At 43.3% G+C, this 26,235-nt stretch overlaps 1 protein-coding gene across 1 annotated transcript; it reads right to left on the reverse strand.

Annotated features, from left to right (window-relative positions):
- Window positions 1-451: 451 nt before the first annotated feature.
- PANX1 (pannexin 1) lies at window positions 452-25,884 on the reverse strand. The gene is made up of 5 exons (XM_068181493.1): window positions 25,691-25,884; window positions 15,970-16,109; window positions 6,596-6,819; window positions 4,453-5,123; window positions 452-2,766 (listed from the first exon to the last, which is right to left on the reverse strand). Exons 1-5 carry the CDS (start codon window positions 25,869-25,871, stop codon window positions 2,681-2,683), a joined length of 1,302 nt encoding a protein of 433 aa, XP_068037594.1. The 5' UTR covers window positions 25,872-25,884; the 3' UTR covers window positions 452-2,680.
- Between the last annotated feature and the right edge of the window lie 351 nt (window positions 25,885-26,235).

Raw genomic sequence — 26,235 nt, forward strand, 5'->3', positions numbered from 1 at the left:
AATATTTAAAAGAGTATAGTGGTGAAGGGGCTTAAGAAGGACTCTTTTCCATAAGGCCTAAATTGGCATTCAGCCTATCTTTTGAAAATGGCAAAACACAGCAGGAGCAGTGCCACTAAAACATAATTAGAACTGAGCTGGGCAGTTCAGAAACACATCTTAAAACAGGAAGATACAGCTGAAAAGAATGTGCTGACACTGTGGCCAATTTGTAGATAGTAAATTACATAGTGGATATGCTATTTATCATGTGCTGACATTTTCTGTTGCTCTGACAATTTTATGAGAACAAAAATAAAAAGAGCAGAATTACAACCACTGTCCAAAATATTTCTCAGGGTTTAGCATCAGACCACATGTATTTGCACCATGGCAACATGTGACTGTTCCTGGAACCTTCGGACCCTTATGCTGTTGTAGTTCACAACATTGATTTTATTTTAATAACCAATGAGGACTGATAGGCATTTTATTGAGCACTTTGTAAGACAATAACAGATTCACTGCAGCAAGTCATATTTTTAAATACAAAAGGGGTATTAGTAAAAAGTTAGGTACATATTCAACATGAAACATGAATATGTGGCTTTCAGGAGCTTTGAATTTTAAAGACTGAGAACTCTACCGATATCAAACAGTTCAAATACATCCACATCACAAAATCTTAGTATTGTACTATAGCTCCTTGTCCAAGACATACAATGCACAATGTGCACCTGCACTGCCTACATACAAAGGACCATCAGCAACACATCAGCATAGCCAGGCAGAATCTAGGAAAGGTCAAAGGAATCATAGGCTTAGTGGCAGAAGTATGGCAGTAAAATTCTGCAGTGTGGACCACCAGTGTCCAACATAAGCCCTGTTTTGTGCTGGTAATGCAAGAGGCATTGCAGGATTGCAGCTGTGCTGCTGTCCTGGGCAGAGGTAGCATAAAACTATGGCTTTAAAGACTTCTTTTAAAATAAGGCTTGTCTTAGTTGAAAGCCATAAGAGAACCAAAGAGTTCTTGTAAATACTAGCCCTAAGTGTAGCACAGCAGCACTTTCAGATCCACTTGTTCACAGCAGCTGCTGAATTCAAGTATGGACACAATCTCTGAAATCTGCTGCAGCACATAAAGAGCTCTGTGCAAAAATGGTAACACCAATTACTCGTGTTTGCTCCTCATCCACAACCATATGGAGAATGCTAGCAGACAAGAGCACAAAAGTGTGTAACACTAAGGAACTGGAAATTGGAAGTCCTACCTAGCTATAAAACAAGTCCTTCTTTGTTTAAAAAGCCAACTTGGAAGAGGTGAGAGGTAAGTCATTTCACTTTTATGGACAATACAGAAAAACAAGTCAGTATATCACATGTGTGAACGATATACACTGCCACTGTGGTGCTTCACTCTCCCCACCCACCTCACCTTGCATCTAATACTTCAAGACAAAGGTCATTTTAATACTCAGTGAAGGTTGAGGTCTTGGGCAGAAGGGACAACATTAAAGCTGAATTCTACTCTCCCCATATGGTCTGATAACAAACCTATGTACAAACACTCCCCCTTATTTTGTCTGTTCCAATACATTTAAGCATCTTTAATTAAAATACAGTCACAATGTGTGTGGGGGAGAATAACCTTTCATAGCATTTACATCTACTTCACCTTGGCTGTTGGGTGATTGGCTCTGCTGAGGTATTTGGGTACTACTTTAATACAAGTTAGTTTGTATTCTCAAGTGTGGCTTGGAAAACAGCACAACTAATATTGCATTTGATACTACAAACACGTTGAGAAAAATTTTACACATAAAAACATTACAAAACAATTTTGACAAACCATTACAAAAATCGAACTAATTTCATTGATATTCAGTCCAAAACTCCAAGGCGGATTTATTAGACATTTAAGACCAAAACAACTGAGGGATAGAAATTAAACCAACACTTAGCTTACACATCATTACATTTTGTAAAAACATTGTTAAGACATTATTAATTTATTAATACATAGAAAATTCAAAATCCCTAGTATTTACAGTACCTTCTTAACACAAACTGTTTGTAGTCTCTTTTCCACCAGTGTCAAGTACTTAATCCCAGACATCAGTGCTGGGATGACTAACCGAGACATCTCAGGCTGAACAGAGTAACCCTTATTTTTCCCATGAAGACACAGCCAGTATCAGCAGCAGCCACCATTCTGGACATATTAACCAGATGAATTATAAAACCCCACCCCCAGCCCCCCTTTTCCAGGTCAGAGAGCCCAAAGTTACCTTAAACCCCAAAACTGAGATGGCCACTGCTGCAGAGCAACACTTCAGAATGCAATGTGGCCGTATCTTTTTGCTACCTGCAGGGTTATTTTCCCATCCCTGTCCAGCATGGAGTGAGCTCTGTCCCACTGCAAGTTTCAACTGCATTCAATGCCTAGCACTTGTTACTCATGACAGAACTGTTTTGTTCGTGTTCCTCCTTGTGTGTGGTTGTATTTTTTTAAAAAATAACAGAAGCCCACAACATGCCTTTTCAGGCACATGACTCCTGATTATTATACACCAAATAGTCTGTAAACCAGTTTGGCCTCTGGGGAACTGTCAGGCGATTGAGAACGTTGCATTCAAAGAGCAGCACTTTGACGAGGAGCCTTCCCACAGAACGTGCTCCTGGCTCCTGCAGCTGGGAAGCTTCAGCACGAAGAATCTATTAGTCTTTGGCGAAGTCTCTTGTCTTCTCTCGTATTCACATTGCCACTTGCATCACGGTCTGTCAGAACTGAAGAGAAGGCAAAGTTTTAGAAAAGAAAGGGCCATCAAAGCACTCAACAGCTTCTGGTGCACAAAGGAACTGCCACCACGCCCATGCCGCACTGCTGGCTGTCCTGTGCTGCCTCCACTGCCCCCACCCCAGCACCAGGGTGTCCTGCACATCGCTCTGCCAGAGCCAGCATGTCCCACTGGTTTGTTAACACAGCCCCTAATAAAAACATGCTGATACCACAAGGGACAGAGGAAAAGATGATGAGCTGTGGGTGAAGCTTTGCTGATGGGTGTGGAGCCTGCAGCTGTCCCCAGGCAGAAGAAGAGGGGCTGCACCAGCCCAAGCTGGTCACAAACACAGCAGCTTCTTTCTGCAATCCATTTTAACAGAGCTTCAAGCATTAGCTTGTTCTTATCTAGACAAAAATAGATCTTGGAAGTGTTTTCATGAGTTGAAAACAATCTCAAAAATTCTGCTTTCAGATAAAAATGAGTCAGATTTTCTATTAACTTTTTCAGCTCCTTGAGCCCAGATCTCCACTTAGCCTCTTATATTTTACTTCCAAACCACCTGTCATTTCAAAAAAGATTTGAAAGGAAAACTATATGCTGTCAGAATTGCTCCAAGCTGCTGCACAAGAAATGGCTGCCAAATGGGTTTCTTCTGGTTCAAAAAGAATTCTGCTTGTTTGTTCTGAATTCTCCTGTTGTACAAATTGACTTCTCCAAATCTCAGCCTACCACAACTGCTTGACTCAAGTACAGAGGAACAGCTAACCCCTGGGTACTGATGCTTCTTTTTTATTAATTACAGGGCATAGCTTTCTGAAGAGAAAATAGATTTATTCTTTTCCTACCTTTGAAACAGCTCTTTAACTTTCCCTCAGCATTGTGCTCACATACTCAGGTAAGTTTCTAAATGTTTTAAAGTATCATCACTTTTGGTTTATACCTCTCCCTGGATATTTGGCTTCTCTAATTCTGCACTTGAGGAAGGAACTGGTTTCACAATTAAGGTATGCCACATTTTTTAGGACAGAATCCTAGACTGTATCATATATGAGTGAGTGCTCAAGCTGACCATGTCTGCAGACTGATGGGATATCCAGAGAACAGTTGCACCAATACAGATTGACTTGGACCATTTTGATAAAAATCTCTTTACAGTCAATCATCCTTGCTGTCTATGAAAGTGGGAACATGAGCGTGTTCACTGATCCCAGTCCCACTTCCCTTCTTTTGTCATTTCCCGTTCCTCTGCCAGCAGCATTTCTGAGCATCAGACTTATTTTTATATTCACCCATGACTTCTGCCAAAGCCTGAATAGAAGCAGAAGCAGCAGTTACTACACTTTGGAGCCAATTTCTGAAGAAAAGTCCTGAAACCACCAGCTTTCTCACTTTTCTCACTGGAGCTGCTTCAAGCACAACCCACCCTAGAGCTCTCCTACTGTACAGGGGGTCTTAGGCTGTTAAAGTTCAAACAGCTGAAGCCTGGTAGTGCCAGAGCAGAGACGTCAGCAAGGACCACCAACCCAACAAGCAATCTAGGGTTTAGCTGTGCCACAGACTTACACCACTACAATCTTCTGAGGTAACAGTATTTACACAGCAGGGAACATAGCAAGGACTGAGGAGGTCCATTATCTTACAGAAGATATTAATAAGCTTTTGGTAAGAATACGTATCTAGATCAGCTTACCTTGTAACTCTGTCGCATCTTTTCCCAGCTCTTCTGTAGTCGCTTCTTCAGGCTTCTCCAACTCAGCAGTCCCTGGCTTCCCATCTATAGTATCAGTCTTAATAGTACCAAGGTTTACCAAAAGCTGCATGACATCAAACTTCTCAGAAACTGCAATGTTCTCCAGCACTTTAAGGCATTTAAATGATTTAAGTTCACTCACGTTTTCCTCAAGAAAGAGGAGGTAAAGGCTTAAGTCATCAAAATGCTTTGACTTAAGTTTCAGAACATCAAAAGTTGGCAAGATTTCATACACTTTGAGAACACCTGAATTCCACCTCCATGGAACAAACATTGCATACACTACCAGGGGCATTACCATCAGATAAACGATCAAGTTAATATAGCTGAGTACCTTGAAGACACCAACAGCAATAAGTTTGCACTGAACCACTTCTGGAACAGTTGTGTCATTCTTAAGGATCCCAGTTTTGATAGTGCACAGAAACTCATCGCTTAGAGAGGAGAGACTAATGTAGTAGCCCAGATAGAGGCATGCAATGAAAATAATTACTAGTGTGAGCAAACGGCATGTAATGTATTTAATTATTAAGCACTTGGAATTCTTTTTTGTCTTCAGGTACTGCTCCACAATTGGGTATTTAAAGTAGCTTTCAGATATTTCCCACAAACTGAAAAGGAGAGAAAAAAAAACATCAAATCATACAGATCAGATGCTGCAACATTCACCTACCCCAAATATCAACAAAACCCAGTACTCTAAATGAGATAAAAGATTGGAAACCTTCTTAAAATCATAGAATCACAATATGGTTTGCATTAGAAGGGTTCTTTAAACATCATCTATTTCCAACCAATCCCTGTGCTCTGTCATGGACAGGGACACCTTCCACTAGACCATGTTGCTCAAAGCCCCATCTAACCTGGCCCTGAGCACTTCGAGAGATGCGACATTCACAGTTTTCCTGGGCAACTTGTGCCAGCCCCACCATCCTCACAGGGAAGAATGTTTTCCTAATGCCTAATCTCAACCTACTTTATTTCAGTTTAAAGCCATTCCTCCTTATCCTTTCACTACATGCCCCTCTAAAAGCCCCCTCTCCAGATTTTTTGTATATCCCTTTTAGGTACTGGAAGCTGCCTTAAGGTCTCCCTGAACCCTTCTCTTCTTCAGGCTGAACAACACCAGCTTTCCCGGCCTGTATCTGTAGGAGAGGTGTTCCATCCCTCTAACAATCTTGATAATACTCCTCTGGACCCACTCCAACATGTTCACATCCTCTTACTGAGGTAAATCAAGGGTAGTTTTATAGAAGTCAACAGAAAACCAATAGAATAGCAGATAAATGAAAAATATCAACACTCTTAATACAGAAAAGTTGCTTAAGAAACAAAAGAGTTCCAACACTGGAAAATGGGAAAAAAATCTAGCCCTCATGGCAACAAAATATTTTTGTTCTTTTCCAGTACAAAACAGGGTGCAATAAGCAAATCCATGCAGAAAAGCAGACTCTCCAAGCACTTGTTCAATAATAGAACACTAGAAAGCTTTTTACTTGCCAAGACCTAATTCCACATTTCAAAGAGACCTAAGACTGCTGCACTACTTGCAACCCCACATACAGAGAGAAACAGATATCCTTGACCTACAAGGAAGCGGGAACTGGATCTGGTTGGAACAGTGCACCAACTTGCACTCAGAAGGGGAGGGGGTCGTTTTTGTGGGTTTTGATATTTGGGTTTTTTAATCATTTTTTGGATCAGAAGCTTTGCAGACCTAGATCTTAAAGAACAGGAGATGACAAGTAACTTGACATTGTACGAGAACTGAGGACTGAAGTATCTCTTTTCTTACACTGTGGTGGGCAAAACTACTTAAGACCTACTGCAACTAAAGAAATCAGAACATCTCAGGTGTTAAGTAATCTGAAGAGCTTATTACATGTTTTCTTTGAAAAAAGAAAATTATAAGGTCTAGCTCCAAGGGCCAAAGTAATCATTTCAGATAACTTCTTTTTTTTAACCAAACTTAAAATTGTGTCAGGTCACCATTCAAACCTTTGCAATAAATTTCTAAGTGGGTACAGATGTCACATCTGTTACGAACTTGAAGAGCAGAGAAGGCCAAGCCCCAGCATCTTACCTCTGTGTCAAGTTCTCATTAGCAGCTGGAATCAAGTCAGTAGGGTCCCTGGGGTCTCCACTTCGAATGCTATTAGCAGCTTTGATTGCCCTGTTATAGGCTTTGTCAAGTTCTTCCATAATAAATTTCAGGTCTGAGGAAAGGTGAGGTGCTGCAGTGAAGCGCCAGAACAAACATGGTAGATACAGCAGGATAGCAACAAGCAGAAGGATGTATGGGAAGAACTGCAGGGGGAAAAAACTCCAATTAGGCTTCACCTGCATAAGTAATAAGTCAGCCTATCACCATTGTTCCCCATAAGCATTACATTTCCTAGAGGCCTATTAAATCCCTACAATTTTATTTAAATCCTTGTACTAAAACACAATTTTGTGATTATTTGGGATATGCAGGGAAGCAAAATCTCTTTTCAGACAGCTCCAGTAACTTTTCTGCTGCTTAGAGCTTCCCCCCACCAAAGGAAAAAAAAGCATGCAGAATAAAGGTGCCATCCTGATAACATTTTCAATCCTGATAACAATTTCTGCATGCTCAGAACCACCAGAGCTGACATGGAGAAATACAGCATTAACCTGGGGGAAAAACAAATAGCACAGCAAAGCAGCTATCAGAGGAGCTGACTGAAAGAAGAATACATTGTCACCTATCTCTCCCTCTCCGATGTGTCACCACTGTTCATAGCAACTAAAACTCCAAATACCAGCAAAATCTCTCCTGCCTTCCATTAGCTGTCAGGAGGTTAATGAATAGAGCTGCTACAGTTCGGCCTCTGCCTGCAAACACAGAGTGCATGACATCCAGTGACTGTAAAGGTAGTAAGTGTGGCAGCTGTAATACTTCAGGGTATTTAAATATTTTCAAATAACACCTAAATGGAAACTAACACACAGCATCAGAACGGTCTGGTAATGCAGCACGGAGAAGTCAGCCCTTACACAGTCACAACTGCTTAGGGAAAGGGCTGAAGCAGGTATAAAATACAAGTCTGAAGTTTTTCCATCTTTCTTCTATTCATCAACAAGTAGTTTTTGTCATGCAATTTTAACTCTAATTCCTCCCAGCTGCAGGAAAGATGGTACTTCTATGTACTCTGACATTATATTCGAAGGACAAAATCATACATAACATTACCCTTAAAGAGACATGATGTAAGACAAGCAGTTTGTTAATGAAATGTACTGCAAATTCAGCCAACCTCTAATTCATTACATTCAGCTTTTGATAGTAAGCAAACTCAAATCTAGCATCAGTTCATAAGGAACTTTAAGTTAGTTGAACAAATATGAAACAGATGTAAGACATCACAAGTGTTACAGCCATGTGCCCATGCACATTCATTGGCAAAGCCAGAGGAGATTTTTAGAGGAAGCTTGAACTGAAGTCATTAATCACTACAAGTGGAAAAGCTACACGTACATTTGCAGGTATTTAACAAGATGAAAATCTGGACCTAATATAACTATGTTAAGTTGTGTTTGCATTAATCAAGAAAGATTAAAGTTCTGCATGCACAAAGTAATTTGATGTTATGGAACATTTTATTCAGGAAAATTACTTCTAATATCACCTACCATTAAAGCAAAATCCTGTGTTATTATTGGCAGTAGGAATGCATATGATGTATTAGACCTTGAATGACTGACTTCCCCTACCCACAGCAGCCCATAAAAACTGTGCAGAGCTCTGCCCTCACTACTGCCTCTCCCTCCTGTTTGCACACAACAGATAACATGAGATCATCTTCCTTCTCCCAGGTGTAGACTTCCCAATTGAGATGCAAAGCTCTGACATGTCCAATGTATTTTGGACATCTCATCATCAACTCAACAATTTGGTCTTCTTATTTATCACTGTGGACAATGCCACCAGGTCTGAGTCCTGATGCCTTGGTTTACCCAAAACTTCATAGTTTCATGTCCAGGCTCTATCAGTCCTCTGAATTCTGTATTACGTAGAAATAGAAATTATCTGTCTTTGAACCCATCTTATACTTATCTAAGCTCCTCTAAGCTGCTGCAACACATTTTCCATAGGTCTTAACAAATGCTTAAGATTGCCTGTATAGCTGCAAAGCCTGTTGGACTTCACTTACACCTGTGTCCTACACCTCTGAGCCACCTTCCACTGGTGCCAGGTGGGGAAAGAAACAACAAAGTCACACCTGATTTAGTACCAAGCAACTAAAATGCCTTACATTGGTTTACACTGCTTGGATTTAGTACTCACTCACTTCAGATTTTACAGGCATAAAAAGATTTATTAATTCCCTTTCTGACCCTCAAAACTGGAAATGCCATCAGCAGTATCCCATATAATCCTAGAGATCTCTTTACCCCGAGTACTACAAAGACATGTGGTAAGAGGCAAGATAGTTTTCACACTGAAGTCACAGCCCCAAACCTCCATTGCTCCAGTCTCCACTTCTTCCTTTACAACTTAAAAGAATTCTGCACTTGTGTAGCACGTTGGCATCAGCCCTCTTGCTCTGTCCCAGATGTCCTCCAATGTCCCCTCTAGCCTACTCTCATTAGGTTGCTGCCTTAAAAAAATCAACCTCTGCCACCTTGCCTTGCATCTCCTCCTCTCCCCAACTCCTTCACCACTGCCTCCTCACCTAGAAGCAGAACACTGCCGGGGAAAAGGCACATTTGCTATGCATTTGCTGGGCTTTCTCTTGCCAGGTTCTCATCACTCCCAAAGCTGCTGCTTGTGGCAGCATAAGTGAACTCTATGCAACTCTTTTCTGAATAGTCTCAAAACCAGAGCAGTACATGATCATCAGTGCAGCTCTTTTTGTTTGTGAACAAAAGTCCGTATTTGTCATCTTTTCCACAGCACCTGATGCACAATTACATCCTTCTCAGAGCCTGGCTTTTTTAAAAATGAAAGATACACTTGTTCCATTTGTTAACAGTAGGCTTAGATAACCAGCAAATTGTTTTGAATCATTAAAATTTAAGGTCTTGAATGACAGGCAGAAGTGAAAATGCAAAGTCATCTGGCATGAGTCCTAGGTTCCAGAGCAACAGACTTGGGTTGTCCAGCTCATCTGACTACATTTGACAGTCAAACATATTGACTTCCCATTTTTAGAAGAGAACTCTGGGTATTTGTGCACAGACAACCACAAGTCATCAGCCTTTCTTTTATGGTTTATGGTTTTATGGTTTATTTGCTCCCAAGGCGCCGAATACACAAGGAATACACCCCTTCAGTCTTGGGTAGTTTGAGCATTGAAGTAGAAGGAAGTGTCACCGATCCCAAGAATTGTATGGTCAAAGGTATGCCAGAGAAGGATACTGGCTCAGAAGTGAAACTCTTTTTCCTTTGCCGGGTAGTTATCAAGTTCCTTCTCAATATATTCAGTATGAGACTGACAAAACGAGTGGTGTGTGCAGCAGGGACTCAAACTGCAGTGCCCTGCTGTTTGTTTTCTGCTGCATGCTGCTGATCTGAAAGCTAAGGATGATGGAAGCAGGTTCTCCTGCCTTGTTTGGCCCTTAGTCTGATGGCACACTGCGGGGGACGGCAGGCTCCCAGGGAGGCAGAGCACTTGCAAGCCAAGAGGCTGCCCCTGTACTGCTGCAGGTCATGTCACTTGACAAGCCTTTGAGTCCTGTGCACATTCCAGGCTGTTGGAGTAAATTTGTTAGTACTCAGCTACTATTCAGCAAGAACAGGTGCATGGGTGGAGAAGAAGAAGCATTTGAGCAGTCCATTTGCAGAAGCACATAAGGTGCTGGAATCACAAAACTGTGAAGATGCACAAGCACCACACTCTCCCAAAGGTTAAATATAAAATCAGACTAAAGCACAAAATAGTCTGTCATCACCAGCTTCAACTCTGCTAAGGTGAAGTAAATACACAGTAAATAACTTAAAAGGGCATTTAAAATAACTGCTTTATAACCTCAAATATGCTTTTATCACAAAAAAAAAGCTGGAATTGGAGTGACGCAAAGGGCATTTTCAAGGACCTAATCTACAGAAAGCTTGCCAGGGTCTGGATAAGAATGGCTGGAAGAAGATGAAAACAACTTTAATGGTATTTAGAAAACAACAGCTTTCTAATTTTACTGTATCTTCAGTCCCTATTTCCTCTGGGCAAACACTATACAAGTGACTGAAAGCATTCTGACTTCCACCTACCTGACCATTGTCAAAGAGTAAGTTAAGTAAAATAGCACAAAATTTTAGCTGCACAGGTCCAGGTAACAGCTTTGAGAAAAGTAATTGGCAGACAATTAAAAGAATGAAGCACTGAAGTGCCTTCATTAAAATACATGAACATGGTAAGATGTCTCCCTCTTTAGTTCCAATTTTGGAAAAAGCCCAAGCAAAGGCACTAGTCCCCAAACAGGCTAATGACAGTAATTACACGTTTCCAGAAGCAAAGGCATTAAACTCCCTCTGGATATGACCCTATTCCTGTTTGCAGCAATGGGAGGTGTCTCACTGGTGTTCAGCAGAAACAGCTATAAATGACTGATCATTCTAAATGAGATCCTATCCTGTCTCCAAACCTACAGGTGAATCTCAAACCCTATGTGACCTTTATCCCTCCTGTTACATCCTTTCTGTTTTGATATAGCTTCAAAACTGTACTTCTACAGTTTCAATTAGCTCAAGCCATGATCACCAGTGGAGGCTGTGATGACTGTATCCAGTTTATTCTGGACTTTGGGGGACAGATGGGAACATGGTAGTCAAGGGCAGCCTGGAACAGTGACCCAGACCTCTTGCTGGTGTACACAAGTTAATCATCACACTCCATAAGCAGTGGGCAGCCCAGGGCCTGTTAAACTCTCCTGCATGGCTACAGACTGCATGCAAGGTTCTCCCCTTGAGCAGGGATACCTCTCAAAGGTTACTCCTCAAGGCTGAGAAATTCCTTGCTGTAACACATGGTCTGTAGGTGACTAATAGCATGCTTGAAATCTTAGCTAAGTGATATAAAGGATTGACAGTGTACATAAAATCCTTTAGACATAAACTGTTGAGAGGTCTGTGACTAAGTTTGAACCTATCCATACCTGAACTCCCCTCTGAGAAGTTTAGAATAGAAAGGAGTCTTTTCTGAACCTCATGACTCAACAGGAGGGTCTCCCTAACAATTCTCATTCTACCCTCTATGCACTAAACAATGAAGTGTACCTTCCCACTGATCCTTGATAAACGACTGTCACATTCACATTTATTGAACTGTATTAGCTCTCTGCTTTATATCAACACATTGTTGCTTCTCTCTTATGAGTGAAGTGAATGACTCCATCTGCAACAGACTGAAGTAGCTCTAGCACTATACTTTCAAAAAATTATTTATAAATGCACCTGCATATGGGTATCCTTGCTCTGACAACCCTTAATCTCCCTGGGAAGGGTTTACAGGTGAAATGTGAGGAGCCCTCAGTCAACTAAGAAATTGTACAAATAATGAGTAACTAGAACCAGGTAAGAATCATGATTATAACTGTACCATCAATATAATAAATAACCCCAAGGTTTGTTTTGGCATATTCACAGACAAGTGACTCAAAGAACAACTCAAGGGTCCATGGTAAATCTTACTTCTTTTACGAAAAGTGAGGGTTTTCACATTATTTTACTTCATGCATACAAAGACTGCAGACCTGCTCTCTATATGCAATGCTTTCAGCAGGTCCCAAAGTACTTGTCCTGCACTTTGAAAGATCTTAGCCAGACAACTGACCTCTCCTGGCTGTGCCATATGTGAAGACCTCTTCTTTCAGTCAGATGAATTGTTTGCCTGCATTTCATGTGAGTACAAATCCCCTTTTTCTGAACAACCCTATACCTCTTCTTTGCTTACCTTTATCTTCTTTGCTTCTCCCCAGTTAATAGCAGACTAGAACATACATTAATTTAAAAAACCCCTACAAGGCTCTTGATCATAGGCAGCTCCATCCTAGCAATCCAAATTTCAGGGCTATAAAGTGGTCATCACTCAGTGTTCAACCACTCCTCAACTTGCTTGGTTGTATCAAGAGCCAGTAAGATGATGCTCACTGTTCTCCTGCTTGAATTTTTATAAAATTTCTCCGTGCACTGTGAATTAAAAAGGCTTCACAGTGCAGTCCTCTCCTCTCCTCCTCCACTAGACTGCAAGGACTGCCCACACACAATGGCCAAAAGCTCTTCTTCTCCTTCCAGTTAAGGATCAAGACAAGCTTTACCAAAATAACTTGTCCGGTGGAGCATTCATCTTTAGAGACAATAAGCAAACTATCTGCACAGGGCAGGTCAATACAAAACTCCTCCATCCCCATCACCACTGACTCTCTGTCTTTACCACTCATCTCTAGAAACCAATCTCTGTTCTTCTGAGACTTCAGACAGACACAAGAAACCTCTTAAAGGGAATTAAACCTGAATGGAAAATCCCATAAGAAAACAGAGGCAACAAAACAGTGAAGCCTGACCAAAATTTCATCAATGACAAACCTGAAGAGGAGTCAGAGGAGTCAGCCATATAATCATTTTGACAACTCTTTCATTGACAAAGACTAAAAATACAGGCAGGACCTGCCACAGTCTTTTCTTTATATTTATCTGCAGGTATTTTGTTCATTGAATTGTGCATTTCAGTACACAACTCATTTTGCTTCCTGCTAAGGGTTATCCAGTGTGAGGAGTTTCCAGGATCACCGGAAATTTCAGAACTCCTGCTCTCCATGGAGAAAGGTCCTGGGCACCCTCTAGGAGCACAATGACCACTAGAGAGTCAAGGAACCCAGCAGTGTGGTCCTTTCCAGCTTCCAAACTGATAAATTCAACCCCTGGGAGAGATCTCCTAGAGCAGAAAGGACAACCAGTAAAGATGTCAAGCTTTAGGGAGTGCCCAGAACTGAAACTTACATTTTACTGTTCAAAAAACCAAAAATTCCAGAGCAAACTTGAACTCTGAAATAGGCAGAAGATGGAAAGGTTTCAGTTTTTCTGCAATGCAGCCTGGGTTTGATAATCCTCCAGAGCAACCAGATGCTAAGAAAAAAAGCAGTGCAGGTTACTACATGCTGGCTTTGTCACCAAAGAGCTACCTGCTCCTATTTCCTCTCTGTACTATACTGAGCACTGCCCCAGGAGGCAGTACTTCTGACAGAGCACAGAGAGCATGCCAGGAAGAAATCCATCTTTTTTAATCAGTAATGGGGCCTACAACCTCATTCCCCCAAAACCTTAATATAATGCCTCCATAAGTGTTCCTTACGGTGCCTTCCAGCATGCCAATACAGTGAGATATTAAGTGAGTCAGAGTTTTGGAAAGAACCTGAGATGCCCTGCTTTTTTACTGCTTTCTGGGAAGCAGAGCTTTTAAATAAAAGCTCTGCTTCCCAGAAAGCAGGAAAAAACATTTTAAGTGTTGTTTTAAGAAGAACTAGGCCTAATGACCCGTGCTGTCCCTCTGTGCATCCCTGTAGATGCAGAGTCAGTCTCCACTGACCTGAGCACAGGAAGTCTACCTTTTCTCCTTAACATCACTGTGCTCCCAAAAGGTTCTGCTCTGGCTATTTTTAAAATTATCACCTAGCTAAAAACTGCAGAGCAATGAGCTTGTGCATACTTTGCAGTGCAAGGCTGAGGGGAGAACCCAAGCTTTCCTGCAGAAGTGATCCCAAGCCACTCAGCAGCTGTTGGCCCTGGATGCAAAGAACAGCCTTCAGATACCAGAATGGGAAGCAAAGTTCACTCTTAAACAGCTGTAGCGCCACTCCTTCCCAGTAAACTTGTAAAGCATGGAGGCGGATGAACAACCAGAAGTACATTAGTTAATACTGACCTCCAAAGAGCATCTGCAGCTCCCAATGTCTGGGTCAGAAGGGTGGGTAGCTAATCATGGATCTAGGAAGATGAGTCACCAGCCTGTGTTACAGCCCCTGGCTCAGCTGAGCAGATGCACTTCCTGCAGACAGTCTGCAGGATATTTACAAGGAAACATCATATACCATACATGTCATGGAGGAACTGCAGCAATTTCTGATACAGGACTAGTCAGCAAATTAACATGGGTTGCATCATAAAAGTATGAGTGCTTAAGCTATCTGTGGCTGACAAACAAGCAGACTTAATGCTATCAGCAGGTGACTATCACATGAAATTCAATACAAAAAATTTGGGTAACAAGAGCTCATTCCCTCAAGAGAAAGGGGCAGCAAAATATCCAGGCTTGCAGGTAGAGTTTCCAGCACTGTGAGATGTTCCAGCAGCTTCGACTGGCCTCTGTAGAAGGTCTGTCTGAAGTGGAGTCTTAACTGTGCAAGGAAGAGTTCAAGCTAGAAACCAACGAAGTCTGGCTTTAATGTTCATGAAACACATGCCTACTGGTTATCAGTGGAGCTAACTGGAGAAGCCAACAGTAAATCCTCAATTAATGACTTGAGTCAGCAAACAAATCAGAGACAGCCTTGAATAGTCTCTCAGAGAATATACCAACAGATGACTGGATAATAAAATCTGAGGCTCAGGATACAGAAGCAAAAGCCAGAAGTACAGGTGCTGCAAGTCTCATACCTGAGCTCCCTCTAGCACCAGGTTCTCCTCTGCTCCAGGTGCCAGGGGTTTATTTGCTGGGACAAGTAATAAAAGGGCTGAGGAAGGCAGAACACAAATTTGCAGAGCCCAACCAGCATTTCTTACTTTGGCAACAGCACTGCTCAAGCAGGCCAACGCTGCCTCTCGAGCTGAGTCAGCTCCAGGCATTGGCACGGCATTAACCCAGTGTGTAACTCCTGCCAAACCTCAGCTTACTGTTTTGAGCCAGCTCAAGTATCTTAAAACCTACCATGGTTTTAACCCATAAAATAAATCTCTTTCTGTGCTTATATGATACTGCTTTACCTGAAGCAACGAAAGCCAGCTCATGGTTTGCCTGCATGCTGAAGACAGGGGTTAAACCTGTTGGTACCAATGATTAATTTAATCTCCCACAAAATGTCTATCTGCCACAAGTCTCTCTCTCCATGAACAACTGTCCAAGAGTAACACAATAAAAATATAAAATGTTTTTATTACCCTGTTTTCCTAAAATAAGCTTTTGTAAGCATTAAAGCAGTTGTTGTGTCCTATATTCCAGTTTTAAAATAGTTCCTAGCTAAAGCCAGGTGAAGCATTCACTCCAGGGCAACACAGCAACATTAACATTACTCTTGTGTCAGATAACTGGTGACCCCTTATTTAAAAGCAGAAAATACCTTCTCTAGTACTACCCTCTTTGGGAGTAAGGAAGAGAAAACATTCTAAAAATAGATTCAAGTCAAAGGCAAGGACTACAGCAAAGCAGAGAAACAAGAAAAGTGAGGCAAAAGTAGGTTTCTATGTGGGAATAACTTTGCCAGGAGATGGAGACCTATACATACTTTATGCAGCCACAGGGGTATGTTTTCTAAGTTGTTGTGGGATGGTTGCTTCTGCTGCACAGCTGCCCAGCAGTAGGAGTCCACATAAGCAGCTTGTCGCCAGGAGAAAGAGCTGGGTGCAAAACAGCTTATCTGAGCACCTGGGAAAACAAAGCAAAAGTTATTGCATCCTCAAAAGACTTTAAAAAAAAAAGAAGAAAACAAGTGTAGGAAGAAAAGCACACATTTAAGATGCTGTGGTATCCAAATTTATCAGGTTAAGCGATCACACAAAGCCCAGCAGTTCTGCAGGGAGGAGGATCCTGAGTTCCCACTGCCCCCAAAGGCTGTAACTCCCACAGGGATCCATCTAAGGATGTTCCTAAGGGTTGAGACAGCATATTAGAACACCTACTTTTTAGGCCTATTTCAGTAAGTTTTGTGAGGAATGTGACCTTTAAGACCTTTCCCACTTGCACTTAACTCAGGTTGGCCAAAGGGGAACTAACAGATACAAAGTGTGACCAGATCAGGCCCCAGGCAACAAAATACCATCACACACCATCCTGTCACAGCTTCCCAAAAGCACAACCTACAGCTCCCATGTCTACTGTAACAAGACCTCAAACACCATTCTTGCAGCCTGGCAATCCTTGCAATAATGCAAGGACAGGTTTTCCCAGGGTGCTGCCACTTCTGCCTCTGAGACTCCAAATTATTTGAAGGGGCTCAAGTTACATCTGTGAAAACAAGGATTTCCTCCTGTAATTTTTGGCAGAGAAATTGTGGCACCAGATACCTCCAAAGGATGCCAGGCCCTTCCCCATCACTGCAGTGATGTGCTGTATCCAAGATTATGCATAACACTGTCATTCCCACTTACTCTCAGGACCTCCCCAGCTGGTCAGGAGCTTCAAATTAAGATCAAGGCCCTAACTGACAGCAAGAGCAGCTATGTACCAGCCTTAGGGTCAAATTCTGCCCTGGACAGTCACAGGCACCAGGCGACTCCTTCCACAGCATACTTCAACAAGGAAAAGTGGTTATGGGACACGGAGTACCAGTGGCTCCTCAGGTAACGCCAGTAAAACAGGATGAAGGGGTTCAACTTTCTTTCTGAAGCTTTGATAGTGAAAGCAATCACCCCAACACAAACAGATTTCCACCAGACTTTCATAAATGTTGCAACAGGACAGTCATTTCACCAAATAATTACACAGAGAACATGGCTCTTCCATGAACATTTCTTCCAAGAGCAACATGTCCAACACTTTTGCCAATATCAAAAGACCAACAGGGGAAAATGTTCTATATTTTTTCCCCTTAACACATTCATCTAAGCCATGCTAATGGATTTGCTCTGTGCTTTGGGGGAGTAATTATATAATATAAGCCTGTATCATTTGTCGTGCCATTTTGCTGGTTTAGTTTTCCGAGAATAACAACTTCCTTTGGAAAAGGAGCCAACTGTATTTGCCTTGTAACTTGTATGGCCTCTTACAATGTAGCATAGTCAAGGAGCTTTATGAATAAAAGCCTTTCCATATGAGTCACTATTATAATTGTTTCTAGGACTGTAGTATCATAAGGACATGGTTTGATCATCATGGTTTGACCTGTCACAAGTCTCCCTTATGGAAAACAAGTTACTGTTTATCAGAGCAGAGCTCACGTGATTTAGCAAAATTGGCAACAGACAAGCACTTGCACTCCCCCAAAGACTTGGGAGTTTTTGTTTTCCAGATTATTTCCATTAATTGTGGAAACCAAAGAAATAATATATTGCAGAAAAAAAAGAGGGGGGAAGAAAGTAAACAAAAAAGCAGGCATTTAATGTCTGCTCTCCACTGGATAGGGACCATTCATGCCCTGCTCTCATCATTTAACCAATCTCCTGCTGGTGGCTGCACCCAGTGTGGAGCAGCAAACAAGTGACCCTTTCAAGAGAAGAGCAATGAAATGTTCAGAAAGATGCTTTGTCTTATTCACATTTGTGCATCCACAAAAAGAAACACACTCCATGTGTTCATTCTCATTAATGGGTGGAACACCACTTAAAGTGATGGAGTGTTTAAAAGGCAGGAGTAAGGAAAAAGGCAGGGCAGGCCCGTTCTCCCAAACTAGTGATGAAAAAGGCAGCCAGCCTCCTTCTCCAAAATGTCATGTGCACAGCTTCCTACCAGAATAGCTACAGCGATGCCAGTGCTGCAGCAGAGCAGTGACCATCACTCACAATCCCCAGTGTTTCAGCAGGGACACTGGAAACCTGACTTGGGAGCCAAGCAGACAGAGCTCAGCCTCAAGCAGGGGGACACTCCAGTTGTTGGACTGTTTTTTAACTATCTGATTGCAGTCTTGCTTGTAAACACTCGTAAATTCAAATTACAACTTTGCAGTAACGGTAGTAATGTTAGGACTTATACAGGGAAGATGTTTTTGTGCATCATCTGTACAAAACACAGACCATTACATGCCTCAGAAAATGGCCACCGTTTTCCATCTTTTTTTTTTCTTTCCTTCCTTCTGTCCTCCAAAGGAGTAACAGCAGTATATATAGAGAGATAATTTATTTTATATTGGACTATTCTGGAGGAAGTTGAAAAGAAAATCTGTAGTTTCTATTAGAGAAATTTGCCACAGGGCTACATGCCTTCCACAGATGCGCTGTGCACAGAGCTATGCCCAGGACTAGTTTATGAGAGGCTAATAGCCCTCTGCTATCACAGGAACAGCCTCCTGGCTTGGTGACACGAAACCATTCCTGCCCCTTGCTCCCACAAGTAATAACCTGGAAAAGAGAAAAGCAGCTAACAAGCCCATAACAACAGGGAGAGAAAATATACAAGCAAGAAGGATGAGGAATAACAAAAGACTGCATTTGTTAAGCAGTTGTCACAACAGTCTTTGGCCAATTTATCATTACTCTTGGCAACGGACTTTTTTTTTAATCATTTCCTGATACTAAATTAGCTTTGGAGAGGGAGCAATAAGGATTTGACTTTTACTTTTGCAAACAAATGAGGATGAAAAAATGCCATTTATGATGGCTGTTCTAAAGACAGACCACCCAAAGGAGCTGAAGAAAACTAAGGCAGCACCAAGTGTGCAGCCACATATGAGGAAATGACACTTTTCCAAGAGTGCTAAGATTACTAGATGGAGCCGGTTGTTGGCAGCAGGAATTACTTGCAGGCATGCAAGTGAGTGCAGAGTACAAGCCTGAGACACAGCAAGGATGAGCTGTCACCCCACACAGCTGTGGCATGTCTTCATGGGTGCTTTGCCAATAAACTTCCAGCTAATGCCTCCACATCTGTAGCATGAATACCCTTTTCCCCCCTGCAACTGACTCTTCTGTAGCTCCTATGCAGGAAATCTGTGTATGAGAAGAAAGTCTTAGAACCCCAAGGAAATCTCAGACTGAAAGGAGAATCTGTGTTCAGTACTGGACTGCTTTGCTGGGTCCAAGGCAAGATGACCTGAGGGATCAAAACCCTCTGGCTGCATCCTTCACAAAAGAGAGGGTAAAGCCAGCGAGCCAGACTGGTTTCCTCTTCAGTAGCTCAAAACCCCTCTTCTGACTTACACATCTAATTAAAAACTGCAGCTAACAGACAGGACATTCAACAATCAATGCTAATCATAGGCTTAACTATTTTTCTTGAACCAGGATCAAATGATTGCAGTTGACAGGATTAAACCTTCAGCACGTAATTATTTGTGTTCTAATACACTGCAGTCACTGCAAAAAGATTTGCATGCACTTGGAGGAAAACCTGGCCATTAATTATTTCTAAAATTTTCCATAGGGCAAAATGAACTTGCCATGATACCCAAACATCTGATTTCATCCAGCAAGAATTATGCTCTTTAGTAGCCTCTAAACAAAAAACTAAACAAGAAAATCAAGGCACACATAGACAATGTACAGACTGCCAGGCATCATCCAATGCACATCCTCCACACCAACATTAAAAAATATTTTAAAGAATGAAAAAAGGAATCCCAATGCATACCAAAGAAGAAACAAATTACATGTGGAGAGCAGACCTGAAGGAATGAAGGAAAGTGGAAGGCTGGGTGAAAGAGAATCTGTTGAAGAAGGAAATATGGAGCAAATGGGTTCAGCGGAGAAAAGAACCTCTTCCCAGTGTTACTTTGGGATGGAGTATGAGCAGAATGTAAAGCTCAGGTGATACAATGTTTAAGTGAAGGGGGTCAGAGAAATTAACAGCTCTATTTCTCTCTCTCTACAGGGCTGCAACTTACCCCTCAGAGAAGTCTCAAAATCATGCAGTGGGAAAAGAGCTGGGTATTTATCAAGCATAGCCTTCAGAGTGATAAATTTTTTGATTCATGGGAAACAGGAATTGTGAATTAAATTTCCACCACTGAGATTTCCACCACATCTTTAAACAGAGAGTTTCCCTTCATCTAAAGGAGAAGCATTAGGAAACAGTGGCAATGACCATTTAGCTTCCCTCCCAACATGGGTGGTACCCCAAATCTCAGGCAACACCAGAGGCCCACGATTTTTACATTTACTCTGGCAGTTAATGCAGCTTACCATCATTTCCACAGGAAATGTAAAGCTGGCTCTATAGGAATTAAACAGAAAAAAATCTAACCAACAGCTGAAGATGCTCACACAATGACCGTTTAGAATTTAACATTAAAGCAAATGTTTTTACAAGTTTGCCCTGGCTGCCCAGCAGGCCTGTGCCTGATGCTGAAACTTCTGCTCTTTCCTGAGCACTCTTCCATGCCAAAGAGCAGCACAATGTATCCTGCTGGGATCTGCACCTCTGCTGACAGAAGTTCTCAGCCTGTCTGGCTGCTCTGGGCTGAGGCTACTCACACACTTGTTGTCTCGGTCATTCATTAACCCCATGGGTTTCACAACATCTCACTGAATTAAATGCAAAGTGTGCAAAAGTCAACTATTAGCATACAGCCTGCTTCAGCAGCACTGGGAGGAGTTTTTCCAGCTCTCAGCCAGCAGCTTCCATAGTAATAGTCTTCGGCTTAATTACACCCACCCCAACTTTAGCCCCCAGCTCTTAGGAAATCACAAGATAGGATTATTTCCTAAAAGCCTCCCCAGGAACTTGTGAACATGCAGGGAGAGGGACATCAGCAGGGAGTACCAAACAGGGGGTAGCAAGAGAGGAAAGGAGCCCAATTCAAGAGTTAAGACTTTTTTTTTGGTGTATTTGTTGTGATTTAGTCTCACAACTGGGTTTTTTTTTTCATTTTCTATACATTTTATTCTCATGACTGCTTCAGACACATGATTAACTTATATAGAGAGATACAGGCCCAGATGGGCATGCAGGAAGGGACACTGATGCCATTGTGGCTCCCACAGAAGCTTCTGGGATGCAGCACCCAGAGCTCCCCACTAACACCTTCACTCTGTGTTTTCTGTCAGCCAAAGCACCTCAAATCCCACAGGCAGCCAACTGCAAGGATGGAAACTAAAAAAAAACCAAAAAAAAACAAAAAAAAAAACCCAAAAAAAAACCAAAAAAAAAAACAACACTGGGTGAAAAAAGTGCCCATAAATTAGGTGGAAAATGAGCAGGACAAGTAAGGATTGTCACCACTGGGCAAGTCCAAAGTGGTTAATGGGGACATCAACCCTATGGTGTGCAGAGCATAAGGCATGGCTCCATCTTCCCACCACTGAGCACCCTCCAGCATGGTAAGATACACCAGAGAGTACCAGTGGGAAATGATGCTTTTAATGCAACAAATCTCCATTTCAGATTCACGCAGATGCTGTGGGTTGGCTCACATGGTGTGGTACTTCCTAGCCCAGCATCCTGCCACAACTGATAAGCCAGCTGCACTACCCAAGCCTTCATCATGACTATAACCAAGTTTCCCAGCTGTCTACACTCAACATGTGATGGTTTCTGTGTCCTGGAAAGACCTACAAGGTGTTTTCTTATATGATAAAACAGAGATGCTAAAACACATGGATTACTTCATCCCAGCTACCTATGAGCCATGCACAACCAACACCCAAACCAAACATGTAGTAAGGGCTGCTGTGGCCACCACAAAATTCTGTTCTTCTCCACTCTCTCCCTCCATTCTCGTCCCTTCCCAGCCATCACCTCCCACACAAGGCTGCAGTGAATGCAGCCAGTACAGGCTGCCCGTTGCACAGCTGTGCCTGGAAGCTGTTCTGTGCAGGAGGTCAAACATCATTTGCTGAGAAGCACAGATGAGCAGTACACAGATACCTTCCTACAGAAAAAGATGGAAATATTTGATGTTGAGTGGACAGCTGTCACATCTGCTTTTCTTTCAGCTGCAACCTGAGACAGCCATTGATACTTTTTCCAGAACTAAGCTGAATTTTGGCAGAGGCCAAAATGAAGCAGCTTGTTTCGATTTCCTTTCTGCTCATCTGACTGTACCTGCTTAGGGCTGCAGCATCCTGCTCCAAGCAGCACCCTGGGAATAAATATCTACGTTTTCAGCCAAGGTGTCTACAGTAAGAAAGTACATCTTGCAATACACACAATCTGAGTTCAGAAACTGGAATCTCAATCTGACTCAGAGCTGTTCTTACTAAAAACGACACAGATAAAACTCTATTCATTTCTGGCTCAAACACTGCTGAGGGTGCCCCATCTTTCAGGTTTGTTGTTTTTTTTTTTCCCTTATAATTGCTGATTTAGCTATATTTAGATGGTTTCTGTTACCACACTACCTGACCACCTCTAGTATAATTTACCCAAGAACTGCCAAATAATATAAGAAAATAATATCAAGCCACAATATATGGAATATACATGTATAACACAATCCTCACAATGCTATTGTTATTTCCATTTTCCCATTCCCAGTATATATAAAATTGCATAAAACTATGTAAAATTGTGTAAAACAAGGTCTAGCTGCAAAGAGGTAACAGGTGCAGGATTTCAAGTAGCAAAGATTCCCAGGGATAGCAGACAACAGCTTAGTCACGACTTAACTACTACCAGAACCAGCTTAAAATCCTCACAAAATTACAACTGACCATGGGTTTCTAAAATACAGCAAAAAGTAAACTCAGATTAGTTCTCCTCCCGCCCCTGCAGAATGCCAAAGCAGGGTGCAGGCACTAACCCCAGGATTTCAGCACTGCTTACTGGCTGGATGCTACCTCTGGATTTTCCATGCCTCCAGCAGAGAAATCCTCTGTGATTCAGCTGGAATCTCATTTATTTCCTGAAACTCCCATCAAAACTAAAAGTTACTCAGTGGCTTCAGAAAACTTCCATAGCCTTTGCAAACATTTTAACAATATTGCATAATTAGGAGCAACCGCATGTAGGAGGAAAATTTCAGGTGTCTGACACCACACTGCAACAGAACAGGAAAGCAGAGCAGGAAGGGAAGGTGACAGGATGAGGTGCCGAGAAAACCTGAGGTGGGAAGAATGCAATTATCCCAACAGAAATAGGAGCTGAGCATTCATTTTTGGAAAGGGTGTTCAGTTTTTGTACTCTGAGGCAGGTATTTCCACCAAACATTTTCACATCCACCTCCGAGTTGTTCTTTTTCAGACCTAAAAATGGACCCTGACATTTTCGCTCAGTTTAGTGCTCCTGAGCTTTTTCAGAGTGTGATTATATCACAAAGTGTTTGAAAACAAACCTTGCTGTCTATTTCATTGCCGGCTGAACACCACAGAACAGACAACCAGGCATTTCCAGCCCCTAAAGTCCTCCGTGTTCCCCCAAATGCCTTAATGGAAGCAGTTCTGGGCTATCCCATAAGCAGCCAGCCTGCTGAGCTGCAGGGACTGTTGGGAAAGAGGTGACAGATGTCACAGCAGCATGGCTGATTTACTATCACTTTCTGTATGGACACCACGTGGTGCAGTTTCACTCATGCCCGGAAATAACAATAAAAAGTACTTCTCATATTTATTTGTATATTTATTTTTCAACTAAAAAAAGCTCAGTTTTCAACACAATATTTTCTTCTAACAGGTTCTCAGGATTATAAACAAAAAGAAACACTAGCGATGCAGCCCACATTTCTATTCTTACTTTATGAATCTACTGCAATCACAGATTTAATTCGAAATAGTTTTAATATTGAAATAATTGAAAGATGAGAAATTAACTCATCTGAAAGAAAGGCACACTTTACTGAACTCTGCAGGAGTAAAATGAAAATAATAAAAGAAACATTAGTACCCAGGCTTCAACTGGGTACTGTCCAACTGTTTCAAACTGGATCCAGCACTTCTAGAGTAGAAGTAGAAAGAATTAAGGGGCCCATATACAAGCTACTGTATGGAAATACACCTCTTTCTCGTTGCATTAGGAGTAAGAAATGTGCATATACCAGTAGCAGATCTAAAACTAAAAGAAGCAGGTTAGAGGGCAGAAATATGGATGTTCATCCAATTTCTGGATGAGCAGAGCTGCCACGAGGCTCAGATCTGGTCTCAGCATTCCCAGTCTGGTTGTCCTTCACTTCCTCACACAGTTATTGTGGGCCACAGCAATCAGGTGCAATAGGGGTGTAGCTGCTTGTAAATACAGCAATCTCAGGCATCTTATCTCTCAAGCAATCTGGTATCTGACTAATGCTACTCATGATGGCTTTGCACAGATTCACCACTCATCCAAACTCTCATTCCAGTTTTCCACTTTCCTGACATTCACTTGACCCAAACCTGTAGATGATGGAGATCAGGTATATAACACTGAATGCCAATAAACAGGTACATGCAGCAAATTGATCTATTTGAAAGGCTGGAAAGCCTGTGATTCAGCCCTGTCTCCAAATGGACAGCATTTTACATATACACCTTTGAAATCTTCATTAATATAGCGCTATTCTTAGCAACTCATACAAAGGCTTGGGTTGGAGGAGACCTTAAAGATCATTTAGTTCCATTCCTCACACCAAGGGCTGCTGCATAATCACTTTTGTAACTTGGGGAGGTGGGTAAATAAAAAGATAGTAAAATCATTGGGGAACTTGGCCTTTTTCCCGTAAAGCATAGTTTCATCTACCGAGCCACAGCAAAAATTGAAAACTGAACTGGAAGAGCTGCAGGAGGGGACAGGAGCAGCGGAAAGCTTTAGAGAGCTCTCCCACTGCCCATCCTGCGGGTGACCAGCCCCGCCGAGCCGCCTACAGCGCAAAGGCAGAGCTCTGCCAGCCCTTCTCCGTGGCACCTGTCCCTGACAGCTGAGCGACACCGAGAGCCTAATGCCAAACATCCCGAGCGCCGGGAGCGGCAGCAGACGGACACTTCCCGGGGCACATCCCGGCTGGCTGCTCCAGTCCGAACTGCGCTGGGAAACAAAGGGCGGCACGGCTTCAGCGCTCCCCATCGCTCCCACGGGAGAAGATGCGCCCCTGGGCTGACAAGGCTCCTGCTCGGGAGGTGTTGAGAGAACGGCAGCGGCCAGGGAACGCCCCAGCGAGGAGGAGGACACGGGTAAGCGCGGGGAGGGCCGGCCGGGAAGCCCAGCACACCTGGATGAGCCTGCTGCCAGGGATGCTCTCCGGGACGGCTGTTTTCCGGGAAGGCAGCTTTCCTTCCCGCGGCCCAAAGGCGCCCTCTGCCCTGCCCCGAGCGGGAGCCCTCCCGGCAGCTGAGCCCCACCGAGCGCCGCGTTCCCGCCCGGAGCCCCGCTCCGCCGCCCCCGGCCCCGCCGGGCCCTTTGTCCGCCGCGGGAGGCGCCGGGAACCGGGAACGGGGGGCTGCCGGAGTTACCGATGGAGACCTCCTGGGCGAAGGCGAGGGAGATGAGGAGCAGCGGCAGCCCCACGGCGATGCAGGTGACGATCTTGTCGAGCGCCAGCTCCAGCCGCAGCCCCTTGTAGCGCGTCTCCGGCGGCTCCTTCAGCAGGAAGTCGGAGAAGACGTACTCGGTGGCGATGTGCGCGATGGCCATGGCGGGCACGGCGCGCTCAGGCACGGCTCCGCACGGCTGGGCTGGGCCGGGCCGGGCCGTGCGGGGTCAGGCTGGGCCGGGCCCTGCCCGGCTCCGCCCGGCGCGGCTCGGCTCGGGAACGCCCCCGCAGCCCGGCCCGGCCCCGCCCGGCGAGGGGCGGGGGGCGCGGAGCGGCGTCCTGCGGCTCGGGAGAGGGCCTGTGCGCAGTGCCGGGCGCCCTGGGCGTCACGGAATCGCAGAATGGCTTGGCTTGGAGGGGACTTTAAAGATCATCGAGTTCCAGCCCTCCTGCTGTGGGCAGGAACGCCTTCTGCTAGACCAGATTCAACCTGGCCTTGGAACACTGCCAGGCATGGGGCATCCA

This window comes from Anomalospiza imberbis, chromosome 2 (genome assembly GCF_031753505.1).
Source record: "Anomalospiza imberbis isolate Cuckoo-Finch-1a 21T00152 chromosome 2, ASM3175350v1, whole genome shotgun sequence".
Lineage (NCBI taxonomy): Eukaryota > Metazoa > Chordata > Aves > Passeriformes > Viduidae > Anomalospiza > Anomalospiza imberbis.